Genomic DNA, 15,846 nt, shown 5'->3' with positions numbered 1-15,846 from the left:
TCACCATTACTGTTACTAACAAGAAAATGCAGTGCGGTTGCATTACTAGTTTTCAACAAACAGACGGTTGAAGCTGTGTTCAGGTTACCGCACGTTATATCAGTTGCACGGAAGTAGCTGAAAGTAATCTGGGCGCTACAGCTTTCAGCAGCTGCGCGCTCCCGCGGGCGGCAATCACGATCAGTTTTTGGCACAACACGTGGCGCTAAGGGGGCAAAACAGTCGCATGAGTGCTGCTGTTTGACTGAGGAAGAATAAAGCAGTTGTGGTAAGCCAATCACATGACCACTTAAAGACAAAGCAACAAGGTGATATATACCAGTTTATACATTGTGCTGATAGGCCACGTAAAACCAGAGTCATGATAAACAAGATATACGCGGCGTTTTTTCCTCAATAGTTTCGTCACATTTACTGTCTAAGGACAGCGCAGCGAGCACTCTCTGCTTATGAGCAAAAACCAAAACAAAAAAACAGCCCTTTCATGTTGGTGGAAAAATGCACCATGTTGACCAATCAAAAAATGATATGGCAACATGACATTTGGTTGTTTAGGAAGAGGGGGAAGATTTAGGAGTGACGGCGAGAGAGAGAGAGAGCGCGGAAAAAAGAGAGAGAGTTTTGAGGTGTGAGAGATTTGTGACGTTTAGCCTGTTTGGAGTGTGCAGTTTGTGGTTGTTACAGTAAAAAAATATAACTTCTTCTACTTGGATTTTATGTTTTTTGTCTGATTTTAAATCAATTGTGTTAATACAGTATGTCAAAATGAAAACATAACTGTAAATTCAGACAAGTGAGGTTGTGCTGAAAAGAATGATACCAAACAAGGCAAATAAATAGTTTTTAAAGATGAAATGTAGAGGAAACATCAAAAGTAAATGGCCTGTATTTGTATAGCGCTTTACTAGTCCCTAAGGACCCCAAAGCGCTTTACACATCCAGTCATCCACACATTCACACACACATTCACACACTGCTGATGGCAGCTACATTGTAGCCACAGCTGCCCTGGGGCGCACTGACAGAGGCGAGGCTGCCGGACACTGGCGTCACCGGGCCCTCTGACCACCACCAGTAGGCAACGGGTGAAGTGTCTTGCCCAAGGACACAACGACCGAGACTGTCCAAGCCGGGGCTCGAATTACAATACGAACTCCCAACTCTTGAGCCATGATCGGCCGTAGACAAAAACGACCAATTACACCCAGGACACCAGAGGGTTAGACACGCAATAGTTACTTTTCCTAAAAATTAATTACTTTAAGAATCTTGTAACTCAGTTACCTTTGAAGAAGTAACTAGTAACTATAGTTACCGCTCTAAAAGATCTATCTCCTCTGGTCTTAAAACGTGTTCGTGGGACTACCAACAGCCTTTGATTAGATGATCTCAGGCTGCGAGAGGGAGCGTGGGGTTCTAAGAGATCAGAAATGTAGGCAGGGGCATCACAATTCAAAGCTTTAAAAGTCAGTACCAAGATTTTAAAATGAATTCGGAAATGCACTGGAAGCCAGTGTAATGAACGTAACACTGGTGTAATGTGCTCTCTTTCGTGTCTTAGTTAAAAGCCTTGCAGCAGCATTCTGGACTAACTGGAGACGGTCAAGATTCCTTTTACTCAAAGAAAAAGACTGTTACAGTAATCTAAGCGAGATGAAATAAAAGCATGAATAACCATTTCTAACTCAGATTTAGAGAGCAAAGTTCGCAGTTTGGAGATGTTTCTTAGCTGAAAAAGGCAAATCCTAATTAACTGGCGAGAGTGTTGTTCTAGGAACATGGCAGAATCAAAGCTCACACCAAGGTACCTGAGGCTCAGGTGAACAGATGAGCCAAGAGAACCAAGATGCTGTTTGATTAGAGATATCTGGTTGTCGGGGGCAATAATGTTTCTGACTTCTCAGAGTTCAACTGTAAGTAGTTGTCATCAAGCCACTGTTCAAACATTTAATTAAAGAGGACAGTTTATGGACTTCCATTGGCTTAAAAGAGCAATAGAGCTGAATATCATCAGCATAGAAGTGATCAGACACCTCAGGGAACTGCCTAATTATAAGTCCTAGAGGTAACATGTACAAAAGAAAAAGAATAGGACCCAGAACTGAACCCTGCGGTACCCCACATGTCAGATCCTTAGAATGTGACATAAACCGATTCGCAAAAACACTAAAAGATCTGTTGGAGAGGTACGACCGAAACCACTCCAGAGCAAGACTGGACACACCGACTATGTCCCGGAGCCTGTTAATCAGGATGGTATGGTCAATGGTGTCAAAGGCAGATGTTAAGTCCAACAAAACCATGACTGAGGATGCTCCGGAGTCAGCTGACATCATAATGTCACTAAAGACTTTAAGTAATGCGGTTTCTGTTGAGTGACTTTTACGGAAACCTGACTGAAATTTGTCATAAATTTCATGTTTTTCTAAAAAAGTGGTAAGTTGATCAGCAACTACTTTTTCCAGAATTTTCGATAATAATGGAAGCTTAGAGACAGGCCTATAATTCTTAAGCTGAGTTGGATCCAAACTGCTCTTTTTGAATATCGGCTCAACAGCATGCTTACAGAACCTATGGACCACACCTTCTAAAAGAGAGACATTGCATATCTCTACAATAGAGGGGCCAATGGCAGAGAGACACAAACAAACGGTATTGAAGAACCAATGCTCATACGGACATGATCAACTTTATCCACAAAGAAATTCAGAAACTCATCACTCTCAGATATAGAGGTCACAGGTACTTGGTGGACCACAGGGGAAACAATAGAGTTTATGGAGTCAAACAGTACCTTGGAATTTCTCTTGTTTGATGAGATTAACTGAGAAAAATATCCTGATCTGGCTGTTTTTATGGTTTCATGTAAGGAAACCCAAAGTTCCCTAAGGTGGAGCCTGTGAACTTCGAGTTTACAGTGGCTTGCAAAAGTATTCGGCCCCCTTGAACTTTCCCACATTTTGTCACATTACAGCCACAAACATGAATCAATGTTATTGGAATTCCACGTGAAAGACCAACACAAAGTGGTGTACACGTGAGAAGTGGAACGAAAATCATACATGATTCCAAACATTTTTTACAAATAAATAACTGCAAAGTGGGGTGTGCGTAATTATTCAGCCCCCTGAGTCAATACTTTGTAGAACCACCTTTTGGTGCAGTTACAGCTGCCAGTCTTTTAGGGTATGTCTCTACCAGCTTTGCACATCTAGAGACTGAAATCCTAATAACTTCTAGTTTCAGGTCCTTTTTACACAGTTAAATGAATAATATTACCCTGGAATTTAGTTTAATAGCCCACTATCACCACGCTCTAATTAAAGATGTTTTATGTGCTTACACTAAATGGTTCAGATAAAAAAATAAGTTTTGAAAAGAAAAATGATGATAAAAGAAACAAAGTGATATTTGTTTAAAAGGATGATTGACTGTGTGGAGACGACACAAGTGTCAGATACAGCTGTGAATTCTGTTTGATGAGAGCCTGAGCTGGTTAAAATAAACTGACTGGGTTAGCACAAAAATAATAAACATCTGTCAGTAAGGACATACATGACTTAAAACAAAGCTTAAACTTTGAAATCACTTCATCTCATTTTCTTCTTTTCTGTGTTTTACTTCACATAATTTGCCAAGAATTCAATCACACATGAAGGTTCAGTCAGATATGAATATTTTATAGACATAAATATGATTTAATTACTTCAAATTAATTTATCATGAACTCCGTCTCACATGAACACATCTCTCTTTAATTCAGTTATGTAGGAATACTCTCTCACTTTTTCACTTCAAAACAATAAATCAAACTTTCTCTGAACAAACACTACAGACCTCAGAACGCTCTGTGCTGTTTACATTTATTTTTGTTGCTCCCTCCTCAAACACATCTGGATAATGAGCAGAGTGAACATTTTTATGTGGTTCATAGTGATGCATGTCAGAGTTTACATGGATGAATGATGCGTGAGCACAATGTTTAATAGCAGTCCAGCTTCCTGTGGCTTAGTTCATCAGACTTTGGAACATTTCAGATCTTAAGGGTACGAATGAACTTCAACATAGTTAACATAAAGAAAGTCTGGCTGACTCAAGAAAAGCTAAAATCCCAGTCAGAGAAAACAGTGTCATTACGGTGGATGTGAACTTCTCATTTAAGCTTTGATGATGATATAATGATAAAACATCTATTAAAAAAACCATCAAAAATACTCATAAAAAGCATCACAGCTGAAAGTATCACAAAAGATTAATGCTGAAGTAAGCTGTTAATCTGGTGATTTAGTGCATTGAGCAGTAAAATAAACATTTTAATGTGATCATTATTTTCTCTTTGAGTGTGCGCTCAGCTCTCATTAGAGCTCCGAAACGCAGCGTTTTCCCTGATGGAAAACGCAGCGTTTTCCCTGATGGAAAACGCAGCGTTTTCCCTGATGGAAAACGCAGCGTTTTCACTGATGGAAAACGCAGCGTTTTCACTGATGGAAAACGCAGCGTTTTCAAAACGCAGCGTTTTCAAAACGCAGCGTTTTCAAAACGCAGCGTTTTCAAAACGCAGCGTTTTCAAAATGCAGTGTTTTGAAAACGGTGCTTTCACGCCGCAGTGTGGACAGTGAAAACGGAGACTTTCTAAAGCCGCAGCACCAGTCCATCTCCCTTCTCCCGTCACAAGTTACCATGGTGATGTAGCCAGGTAAAAAAGAACACGTGTGATGTAAACTTCTGACTTTTACAACAACATGGCTTCTCCCTTGTGTGACTTGTTTACATGTGCCCATAAAGTATTACGATGTCTGAAAGCTTCCCCACATGTTTCACAAAGATATGGTTTCTCACCTGTGTGAATTCTTATGTGATCTGTTAAATGAGAGTGCATTCTGAACCATTTCCCACACGTTTTGCATTGATATGGTTTCACACCTGTGTGAGTTCTTGTGTGCGTCACTAAATTACGATTATTTCCAAACCTTTTCCCACATGTTTTACAAGTATATGGCTTCACATCGGAGTGCGTGCTTAGGTGCCTCTTCAAAAAACTACTGCATCTGAACATTTTTCCACACACTGTACAAGCAAACGGTCTCTCACCTGTGTGAATTCTTATGTGATCTGTTAAATGAGAGTGCATTCTGAACCATTTCCCACACGTTTTGCATTGATATGGTTTCACACCTGTGTGAGTTCTTGTGTGCGTCACTAAATTACGATTATTTCCAAACCTTTTCCCACATGTTTTACAAGTATATGGCTTCACATCGGAGTGCGTGCTTAGGTGCTTCTTCAAAAAGCTACTGCATCTGAACATTTTTCCACACACTGTACAAGCAAACGGTCTCTCACCTGTGTGGATTGAATAATGACTCTTCATTAGATAATTAAACTTAAAGGCTTTTCCACAAACATCACATTTTACAGGCGTACTACTTTTATCAAAGTTACACTGACTCTCTGACATAGTGGGATTTTCTGCATTGTTGTGACTTTTGTGTCTTTCTCTACTTGACCTTGAATCTGCGTTCTTGTTTCCTCCCGGATCTTGACTGTCAGCTACAGCAGAGCTGTGAGCAAGGAGCTGCTCCCTGTCTGCTTCTGGTTCACTGTGGTCTGTTTCCTCAGCAGCAGTCACCATAAAGGTATCAGTCTCCTCCTTCAGTCCCAGCTGCTCTCCCTCCTGACTGCTGTACAGTTCCTCCTGTTCCTCTTTAATCTGTGGAGGTTCTGGTTCCTCCTGGTCCACACTGGAGCTCCTCTCCTGGTTCCAGAGCTGCTGCTCAGGGAGAACCTCATTCTCCTCTTCCTTACAAACAGGCTGCTGTGGGATGTCTGGAGGGACATAAGGAGATAAGAAAAAGAAAAATGTGGTAGAAAATCATCTGAGTAAATATTACTAATAAAGTATATTAATAAAGGAGAATGGCCACAAATTCAGGCTGCGAGAGTGAATTGTCCCACTCCAGAATAAAGCTCATCAACAGAGGGACATCAGCAGTAAGGGCAGAGCGAGGTTGAACTACCAGCTGCTGTAGAAAAGCTGTAATAAATATACTGCAATGAGCTGATAAATAACCTGTGAGGTCTCAATGGACCCTAATCTGTAAGATGAGGGTTAAAGAACTGAGAAGTTGAATAATTCACTGAATTAAGTAAAAATGAGTTGCTGACAAATTTTACTAAATGGAAGCAGGTGCAACAAATCAAATGTGAGTTACAGCCGACATTCTCCAGCATGTTTATAATGACATCACATTAAAGGAAATAGAACTTTTGATCTTCTCGATTCATCTCTATAATGTTCATCAGAACTGCTTTGATCCTTTGTTCATTACGTGCTGCTGGCTTTTGGGTGGCTCTCAGCACATTCTAGCTTTAGCTTTAACCACTTTGTCTTTGTTAGCTTCTTTTAAATGACCATAGGTTTTTTTATTAAGAATGTTTTCATGGACATGCCCTAATAGCTGAACTTAGGGAAAGTTGGCATCTTCACTCACAGTGAAAAGCTTCCAAGCTAACAGCATGTTAGCATGTGACAATTTGGCTAGACCACTGTCTATGGCCAACTGCGGCCCGCGGGCCATTTTTAATTGGCCCGCAAGAAATTTTATAAATAGAATAGAATATGGCCCGCACTTCAACTTTTGCTTGAGTGTATTGCACTTCTTCACACGGGCGATCGTGGCTCAAGAGTTGGGAGTTCGCCTTGTAATCGGAAAGTTGCCGGTTCGAGCCCCGGCTTGGACAGTCTCGGTCGTTGTGTCCTTGGGCAAGACACTTCACCCGTTGTCTACTGGTGGTGGTCAGAGGGCCCGGTGGCGCCAGTGTCCGGCAGCCTCGCCTCTGTCAGTGCGCCCCAGGGTGGCTGTGGCTACAATGTAGCTTGCCATCAGCAGTGTGTGAATGGGTGGATGACTGGATGTGTAAAGCGTTTTGGGGTCCTTAGGGACTAGTAAAGCGCTATACAAATACAGGCCATTTACCATTTCTTAGTTTTAACACCAGGGGGAGCTACTGTTGATCAAGGCAGTTGCTCCACCAAAAAGGACAATCACAGAAGAAATTTACCCCAAGTTACTAAACATGGCAGAACCAAAGAAGTGAAAGATAGAAAGTGAGTGCAGAAAATTTCAGAGACAGTGGGAGAGTGAATATTTCTTCAAAGAATTCAAGGGGACGTGTGTCTGTTTGATCTGCACTGAAACTGTGGCAGTTATGAAAGAGTATAATGTACGACGTCATTATTACCCCAAACATCAGGCCTATGCATCCTACACTGGTGCTGAGTGAGAGCAGAAATTAAAGCAAATGCTAGCTCTCCTGCGGGGTCAGCAACAGTATTTTTTTTTCGTGCTCAAATTGTCCAGGAAAAGGCTCCAATAGCAGCTATGAGGTCGCCCAACTCATGGCAAGACAGGGCAAGCCTTTTTCAGATGGAGACCTCATAAAACACGGCCTCGTTAAAGTCACCGAAATAATGTGCCCGGAAACAGTGCAGGACTTCAACAACGTCAGCATGTCCAGAAATACAGTTGTGCGACGCACTGAAGACTCGTCAGCCAACATTAAACTGCAGCTGTCTGATAAAGCTGTGCTTTTGATTTTTACTCCATCGCATGCGATGAGAGCACCGATGCCACAGACACCGCACAGCTGCTAATTTTTTTTTTTGCGGGAAGTGGACGAGAGCACGAGCGCTTTAGGTGAGTAAAAAATATATTCCACAGTACCCGTGTGTTAATAAGCATGCATGTGCAGGTACACATGCTTCAAATATCAATAATGCGCATCAATTCTGTCACTACCCTGCTTTTGCGCACCACTTTCTTATATGCGTTTTTCTTGTTAACACACAGTGTACACACCGCTGTGCACAGCGCACGCACACGCAAAGTCAGCTGATCTCATCTGATGCAGATTTGCTCCTTGATCAGGTGACATTGGTCCGGATTTTTGGCACGAGTGGCGTCGGATCAGCACCGCGGCTGGATGGCCCGATTTACATACCCAGCGCAGCTGATACTCACCAGAATAATTTACTAAAATTATATGGACTCCTGTTATTAAGTCCAGTGCAGTCTGTTAATGTTGATAACGGTTTCAAACAAATGTTAATAGGTGTGTTGCTAAGCCTAATAACTTAAATAACAAGCTTGAAATTTACCCGTCCCATCTTTATTGTTTTTTCTCTGTGCTGTAAATCTTCTGTCTAAGAAGAAATCTGAGGCTGCTGTTCTGAGAATGAGCTCCAAAGCTTTTTCTGCATAAATCAATAAAGATCCATTTATGGAAAGCTGTGATGAAGGCAGTTTTGTCTTTAATTATATTCAACAATATAACATATTTGACCACTTTTAAGTGATTTTTTAACTTTAATACAGTAAAGTTAAGGTTATATACCTAATTTCTAGTAAGTGGCCCCGCCCCTCCTATATTTTTAGTGAAAAAAGTTTGGACACCCCTGGTTTAGGCCTGTTCGATATAACGATATATATCGGATGACGATATAAAAAACGATATAAAAACGTCTCGTTTAATTTTACACTATCGTTTGTTTCGTGGTTTCGCAAAATAAACTGTTTACAGCAATATTTTTTCATTATTTTGATGGTCACTGTAGAGGATATATTAATGTCTTAAAGTTCTCTCTTTCTCTTATATTTAATATAACCACACTACGGACGGACGAGCGCCTGTTTTTATGCGTTGTCGTTAGCAACAACAACGGTAAAACCACCGCGTATCCGCTTGTTTATTTTCCACATAAACCTTTCACAATAAAGTTCAAGATCCTATTGAGACTTTTCAAAATAAACTGAATCATGCGAAAGATGCAGAGAGTTTACGGATGAGAAGCAAAAAAGAGCCGTCAGCAGAGATGGGCAGAAATGCGTTACTGTAATCCAATTACTTTTTTCAGGTAACGAGTAAAGTAAGGGATTACTATGTGGATCATACACAACTGTACTTTTTGTAGGTTTAAGTATTGCTGGTAATCTGTTTCAATAGTAACCAAGGGTGCGAAAGTGATGGAGAATCAACATCAGAGTTCAACAGTGATTCAATATCAGACTAACTTTGTTTCAACATTAACAGATTAACAGGTGTGAAAGTGACATTAAAACAACATCAGAGTTCAACGCTGATTCAATAGAATTGCCTGATATTGATTTAACATTGTTTCAATGGATATTTGCTATCTGTCATGTCCCCTCATGTAAAATCTGTTGTTCTTCTTTAAACAGAAAAGTAAGTACCAGCTGATTAACATTAAAATCTAACATTAAAAATCTTTGAATTCAGAAGGAAACATTTTCTCCGGGAGCAGAAACAACATGTTGACACATGTTAATAGCTGAAGGCTGCTGCAGCATTGATCAAATCATGTTTTTAATATTTGTTCAACTCTCTTCCAAACCCCAGCAGTCCAGTGTTGATTTTAGGGATCTGCAAAAATGAAATAACAGCGTTGTAACGTCTCAGCTGTTTGTTTTTACTCAATAAGCAGCGTGAGCCGTGCATACATGTATACTATTTTTATTAAGAGAGATTAAGCTTGTGTTTCCTTCATGAAGCTTATTAGACATTTTGAAACAGATCAAGTGCTTAAAATACATTTTTAATACATCTTTTTTTTCTTAAAGAAATCTACTACATCATGTGTAATTTCCATTGCAAATATTAATCACAGTTCAGCAGGGATGGCAGTAAAAACTCTGTGTGATGTCATCAAGTACACTGCTGCTCAGCCGTGGAATGATCGCGCTGTTTTCTCGCGTTCTCGGGAAGTCCGGACTCCCGTGTGAACTTACGAAGTCCGGACTGGCAACATGAGTATTGAGAAACGGCCCATGAGTACAATTCATCCATCAGAGTGACACTCACCTGTCCTGTGCAGCTTGATTTGGGGTTTCCAGGTGATATCCAGCAGTCTGCGCTGACGCTCCATCTCTTCCTCGTACTGCACAGGATCATGATGAACTTCAGGCTCCTCCTTCAGTCCCAGCTGCTCTCCCTCCTGACTGCTGCACAGTTCCTCCTGTTCCTCTTTAATCTGTGGAGGTTCTGGTTCCTCCTGGTCCACACTGGAGCTCCTCTCCTGGTCACAGAGCTGCTGCTCAGGGAGAACCTCCTCCTCCTCCTCACAGACCTGCTGCTGTGGGACGTCTGGAGGACAGAAGAAAGAAGTCACAACCACAGAAACATTAACAGGACTTTACAGCATGACTGCGCCTCTCATGTGTGTGAGAGTAAAGCCGTCCAATCAGCTGTAAGTCACTGATCTCAGATCTGCATTTATTCAGATAAAGACAAACATCTGGAAGGTAGAGCCACCTCAGCACAGCAGCAGCACCGCACTGCCACTACAGTTCATAAATTCAATATTAGGTTTCATTGTGCCGAGGCTGCACATTAAACTCTGTGTCACTTCTTTCAGTCACGTCCGTGACTCTGAACAACAACATGGTGGACTTTGTGTTTCTCACACGTGTGTAAACGTGACCACAGGAAGCGTGCACATGCTGTGTACGACTTTAGCTTTTATGAACTGTGACAATCATCACAAAGGGCCCGGGCGCCCACTTTGACGTCACTGATGGAGAAATAAAAAAAGACTTATTGTTATGACATTAACACTGAACTCTTTACAGCTCTGCAGAAGAAGAAAGGAAATCAAGGAAAAACCTCTTCAGTAGAGCTGGGCGATAAAACGATAACGATATGTATTGCGAAATAACTTTTTCTCGATAGAAAAATTAAACTATTGCGATAGACCTCATCTCTCTCTTGCTCTCTTAAAAAAAAAAAAAAAAGAAGAACAGCCAATCCAAATTAAGTAACGCAGAGCCGAACCAATCACAGCCGCAGCGCCACGTCACGTGACTTGTTACGTACAGCACAAGTGCCAAGCCGCGCATGTGTGGTTTGGGAAGCAGCCAGCCGCTGGTAATGGAGGAAATGAGTGTGTTTCGTAGTGATAGGTCGGTCGCGAACGAAATGGCTCTTAGAGCCGGATTTTTGACGTGAACGACGCGAGCCGGCTCCTTATCGCGAGCCGTGGGGTTTTTTCTTTCCTTCTCTCACCCTCTGTCTCGCACTTTTTTTCCGCTTCACTCCGCACGCGAGCCTTGTGCTTTGCGCTGGGCAGATGGGGGAGGGGCGGTAGTTACACTCACAGTAGCACAGGAACAGAGCGGGAGGGAGAGAGAGAGAGCCAGGGACAACAACGTCACATTAGAAAGGTATAGTAATCATCCACAACTATTTTCAGTTGCAGATGATAAAGGATTCAGAAAGTTCAGAAAGCTATACAACAAGGAGAGATTGAAAATTTCCTTTTAGTTCTCAGTTTATTTGATATTGACAAAAGTTAGTCAATTTTGTCTGTTCTTCTGTAAAACAAACTAAGATTTATTTTTAGAATTAATATTTTGTTTCTAAGTGGAATTGACAATTTAGTAGTCTGTTTTGTTTGTTCTATTTTGAAACTTAAACGCTTTAGCGGCTGCCTTTTGTGTAGTTTGCAATATTTGCCTTTATTTATCTGAAAAAGTCTCATGTTCCTTAAGTACATCTACCCTGTTGAACTTATTATGGGAAATAAATATTAAAATCAAGACAAGCTGCTGATTATTTCACATTTTACTTGTGAGCAACGGCACATTTAAATCTTACAAATATAGTTATTTGGCTTATATCGTGATATATATCGTTATCGCCTGAAATGAAAAAAACATATCATGATATGAAAAAATCTTATATCGCCCAGCTCTACTTTTCAGGTCAGATTACTGAGTTTAGGAGGTGCACCTGAACGCACCATCAAACACACGTTTCACCGCCAAACAAAAAGATTTTCAAACGATTCACAGGATTGAGTGATGGATCCACGTCAGAGAAAAGCCTCAAATCCAGGCTGGTTTCAGCGCCTGCTGTTTGAATGGAGCACAGTGCAGTCCTGTCCTCTGTTTGCTCTTTGTTAGCTCACATCTCCAAAAAGTCCTCACAATCATAAATGTCCCGCAGAGCTGTGATTAGGATCCTCCCTCAGAGGGACACTCACCTGTCCTGTGCAGCTTGATTTGGGGTTTCCAGGTGATATCCAGCAGTCTGCGCTGACGCTCCATCTCTTCCTCGTACTGCACAGGATCATGATGAACTTCAGGCTCCTCCTTCAGTCCCAGCTGCTCTCCCTCCTGACTGCTGCACAGTTCCTCCTGTTCCTCTTTAATCTGTGGAGGTTCTGGTTCCTCCTGCTCCACACTGGAGCTCCTCTCCTGGTCACAGAGCTGCTGCTCAGGGAGAACCTCCTCCTCCTCCTCACAGACAGGTTGCTGTGGGACGTCTGGAGGACAGAAAACTAAAATTGAAGCGATGAAAAAGAGAAAATTGAGTAAATATTCACTGCATATTCATACATCATAAGTGTGTATAAGAGCAAAAACTAGAATAAAATGAAGTACTTTTCTGTTAAAGAGGTCAGATAACCTGTGTAAGCTCCCACACTCTCCATGCATGTGTGTGTCTTGGCTCAGTCTAGCACATATATATCTGTCATATACTGGATCACATCACACACAGGTCACTGCTGTATGAGAAGAAGATGCTACACTACATGCAACTGTCATACTCCAAACCTGTAATCACGGAGCCTGAATGATTCTGGGTTCAATATGGAAACAAAGGTCAGTGATCTGTGCAGAAATGATGAATCGATGTTTTACTCTGAATGTCTGACGCCCTGCAGAAAATGATGAATTCACAAAAAGTAAATATGAGTGAAAATTCATCTGAAGCCGTGGAAGCTGAATGAGACGTCAGACCGTCCTCCAGCATGAAACGTTACAGCAGTACGAGGCCTGGATTCACTTTAATGATTAGGGCAGCAGAGCAGACAGGAAAGGGGGAGGGAGCGGGAGCACCCCCAGACAGGAAATGGCCCAGGGTGGAGTCCACCCCGTCCTCCTGCAGGAGCACCCCCAGACAGGAAATGGCCCAGGGTGGAGTCCACCCCGTCCTCCTGCAGGAGCACCCCCAGACAGGAAACGGCCCAGGGTGGAGTCCACCCCGTCCTCCTGCAGGAGCACCTCTGAATCCTCACTTTGTCCTGTGGAAACACCCACAGAGGGGATACGAGTGCCCGGCTCACAGAAGGCAAATCCAGGCCAGAGTGCAGCTCGTCTCCAGCTGACTCGTTTTATAACACGAGCTGTGTGTTTTGGCAAACCCGACTACATCACGCTGGTGTCGCTCGTCCACCAGAGAAGTGACTTTCCTCACCTCTGTGGTCAGACTGGTCAGAGATTAAACTGCTCGAGGCACAAAGAACAGAACCCCTAAAGCCCCTCATGCAGGTTTTTATGTGCTGTGGCCCCCCAGACACTCACTCCAGGCCCGGCTCCAGGATAGGGCCTGGTACAGGTACACAAACCCCTCCAGCACCACAAAAAGCTGCTGATTCACACTCACCTGTCCTGTGCAGCTTGACTTGGGGTTTCCAGGTGATATCCAGCAGTCTGCGCTGACGGTCGATCTCTTCCTCGTACTGGACGATCGTTTTTTCAAACTCCAAGAATATTTGTTCAGCAGCAGCAGTTAGTCGCTCGTTGATAAACTCTCTCAGAGACTGAACTGAAGGCATTGTTACTGCCACAGCTCACACACTCAGCTCACACACTCGGCTCACACAACAACACACTGCACAGCTCACAAAATGGGGCTTCCGCCTCTTCTTTGTATACTTCCGCCTGTGTCACACAGTCAAGTTCCGGCAGAAGAGCGCACTGAGCTTTGTTCCGCCTCTGCAGCTCCTTCGTTGCAAAATCTTTTTCAGACCTGCTCCTGCAGATTTTCGATGCGACGGGTTCTTCATAAGCAAAATACAGAAATACACATAAACAGAGTCATGAAACAATTCTAAAAAAACAGAATTTAAAGTAATAAACATTATTATGTAATAAAATAAATGAAAAATATGTTAACAGTTGAGCAAATCTGACACAAACATGGTTTTGATGGAGTTCATCGGTGTTACCACTATTATTAATCAAACTTAAGATCAACCATGAAATCTATAAAACCTGTTTGATCTGTTTGAGGCCCTGAAGGTCTCCAACATTCAGTGTCGACTTCAGTTTGTCACAGTTTTTCTCATTAAGTTATTGATGAAGAAATGTTTGTAAGTTGAGCCCATGAAATACTATTCTTATATGGAGACTTAGTATAAACTTTTGAATGTCACCTTATAAACAGTCCGCCAAATCTGAACCCGAGTGGTGATCTGTGCCAACCACAAACTGTTCAGTCAACTTAATCTGATTTATATAGCATCAAACAGAGGTGGGAAATATACACAAATTGTGAAATTGCACCTCTATAAAATGCAGCTCAATTAAACTTAGCTCCAAGAATAATTTTCACCGACAATTCTGAGATAAGCTGCATGTTGTTCTTGGATGCGCTTGTAGGACCGGCTTTAAAATAGCATGACAAAAATATCATACACATTAAAATTAGTTGAGATCACAAAGTTAGATGAAGTCAGCTATCTCATCGTAGCGAAAGAGAAGCACCACCTACCGTTCTTTATGCAACTTCAACTGTCGGACAAAGTTGGAAGTTGTTCCATCTCTGTCTGTGATTCTCTTCTTGCAAGTTTTGCATATTGCATTTCGTTTTTTTTGTTGACTACTTCATAGTTTATGTACTTGAAGAAAATAACTCCTTGTAGCATTTTTGAGCGTTTTTTTTTTCTTCTTAAAAAAAATCTGGTTAATTTGATTGGCTGTGCTACAGCTCACGCACACATACATACGGAGTGTGGTTTGAATAAATGAATGAATGAATTGAATTAATGGTGCACACTTTCTATATAATATGCGTGTTAAATTTTAGATTTGGGGTGAAATATCAAGTCTTTTCAAGTAAACCAGTTCAAGTCCAATTCAAGTCCCAGGTCACTGGCGTAAAAGTCCAAGTCAAGTCACAAGTCTTAGAACATTTTTTCAAGTCAAGTCTAAAGTCATAAAATTAATGACTCGAGTCCAAGTCATGTGACTCAAGTCCACACCTCTGGCATCAAATCACAACAACATTTGCTTTTATTTACTTTATATTGTAAAGTAAAGACAATAATACAGAGAAAACTCAACAATCAGATGACCCACTGTGAGAAAGCACTTTGGAGACAGTGGGTTTGATGTGAGAGGAGGAAGACAGGACAAAAAAAGCGAAGAAGAAACACTCAGTGCATCATGGGAATGCCCAGGAGAAATATATTATATTAATACATTATCTGGTCTGAGTTTGTGTGAGAGTGATCCCAGTGATGAGGGCTACTCAGACCGTGGCCCAGACTGGTGGTTGGTTCCAGACTTGGAACGTCCAAGCCTCGCTTAAAAGATAATCACACTTATAGATAAGTTCTCATCCATATCAGACTGCCTTATCAACTGAGGGAAATGTACTAAACCAGGGGTCGGCAACCTTCCTGATGATGAGTGCATCGAAAATTTCCTCAGAAGTCAATGTGCCATATGACTGCATTAGCAATAAATTTAATAACACTCTATATGAACAGTTACACACTATATAGAACAACTTCATAGAATTATATTTGTTCGCAGATGTTGGCAGCTATCAGCAAATAGTTATCAGCTATTTTGGAACAAAAAAAAGACTTTTTATCCATAGTCTGAGTCTGGTTTATGTTTGTTGTGGGTCTCTGTGTTTATGAGTTGTTTCCTGTCTTCTGTGTCGTCTGTCTTGTCTTTAACGTGTGAGTTATGTCCGTGCCTTCGTCCCACTTATCTGTTTCCAGTTACCTCTCCTTGTGTTCCACGCCTCCCCATC

General features: G+C 41.7%; 1 protein-coding gene across 3 annotated transcripts; it reads right to left on the bottom strand.

The window, feature by feature from the left end:
* Positions 1-3,703: 3,703 nt before the first annotated feature.
* LOC134616367 (zinc finger protein 260-like) lies at positions 3,704-13,896 on the bottom strand. Of its 3 annotated transcripts, none has more exons than XM_063461217.1 (4): positions 13,465-13,896; positions 12,059-12,355; positions 9,880-10,161; positions 3,704-5,826 (listed from the first exon to the last, which is right to left on the bottom strand). In XM_063461217.1, exons 1-4 carry the CDS (start codon positions 13,634-13,636, stop codon positions 4,733-4,735), a joined length of 1,845 nt encoding a protein of 614 aa, XP_063317287.1. In that variant the 5' UTR covers positions 13,637-13,896; the 3' UTR covers positions 3,704-4,732. The 3 variants fall into 3 exon arrangements, with proteins under 3 accessions (XP_063317287.1, XP_063317288.1, XP_063317290.1); XM_063461218.1 differs by having other exon boundaries at positions 12,059-12,340; XM_063461220.1 differs by lacking the exon at positions 3,704-5,826 and adding an exon at positions 9,341-9,441 and having other exon boundaries at positions 13,465-13,892.
* Between the last annotated feature and the right edge of the window lie 1,950 nt (positions 13,897-15,846).

Source organism: Pelmatolapia mariae, linkage group LG18, assembly GCF_036321145.2.
Source record: "Pelmatolapia mariae isolate MD_Pm_ZW linkage group LG18, Pm_UMD_F_2, whole genome shotgun sequence".
In the NCBI taxonomy this organism is placed as follows: Eukaryota; Metazoa; Chordata; class Actinopteri; order Cichliformes; family Cichlidae; genus Pelmatolapia; species Pelmatolapia mariae.
The sequence above is the reverse complement of the archived record's forward strand: the minus strand, read 5'-3'. Positions and strand labels throughout refer to the sequence as shown.

Excerpts from the sequence above, each read along its gene's own strand:
- LOC134616367 (XM_063461217.1), bottom strand. The coding sequence starts at position 13,636 with ATGCCTTCAGTTCAGTCTCTGAGAGAGTTTATCAACGAGCGACTAACT. Across the intron at positions 12,356-13,464 it reads AGTCAAGCTGCACAGGACAG|TTTTCTGTCCTCCAGACGTC; the intron begins GTGAGTGTGAAT and ends CTTCAATTTTAG. Across the intron at positions 10,162-12,058 it reads AATCAAGCTGCACAGGACAG|ACGTCCCACAGCAGCAGGTC; the intron begins GTGAGTGTCCCT and ends TCTGTCCTCCAG.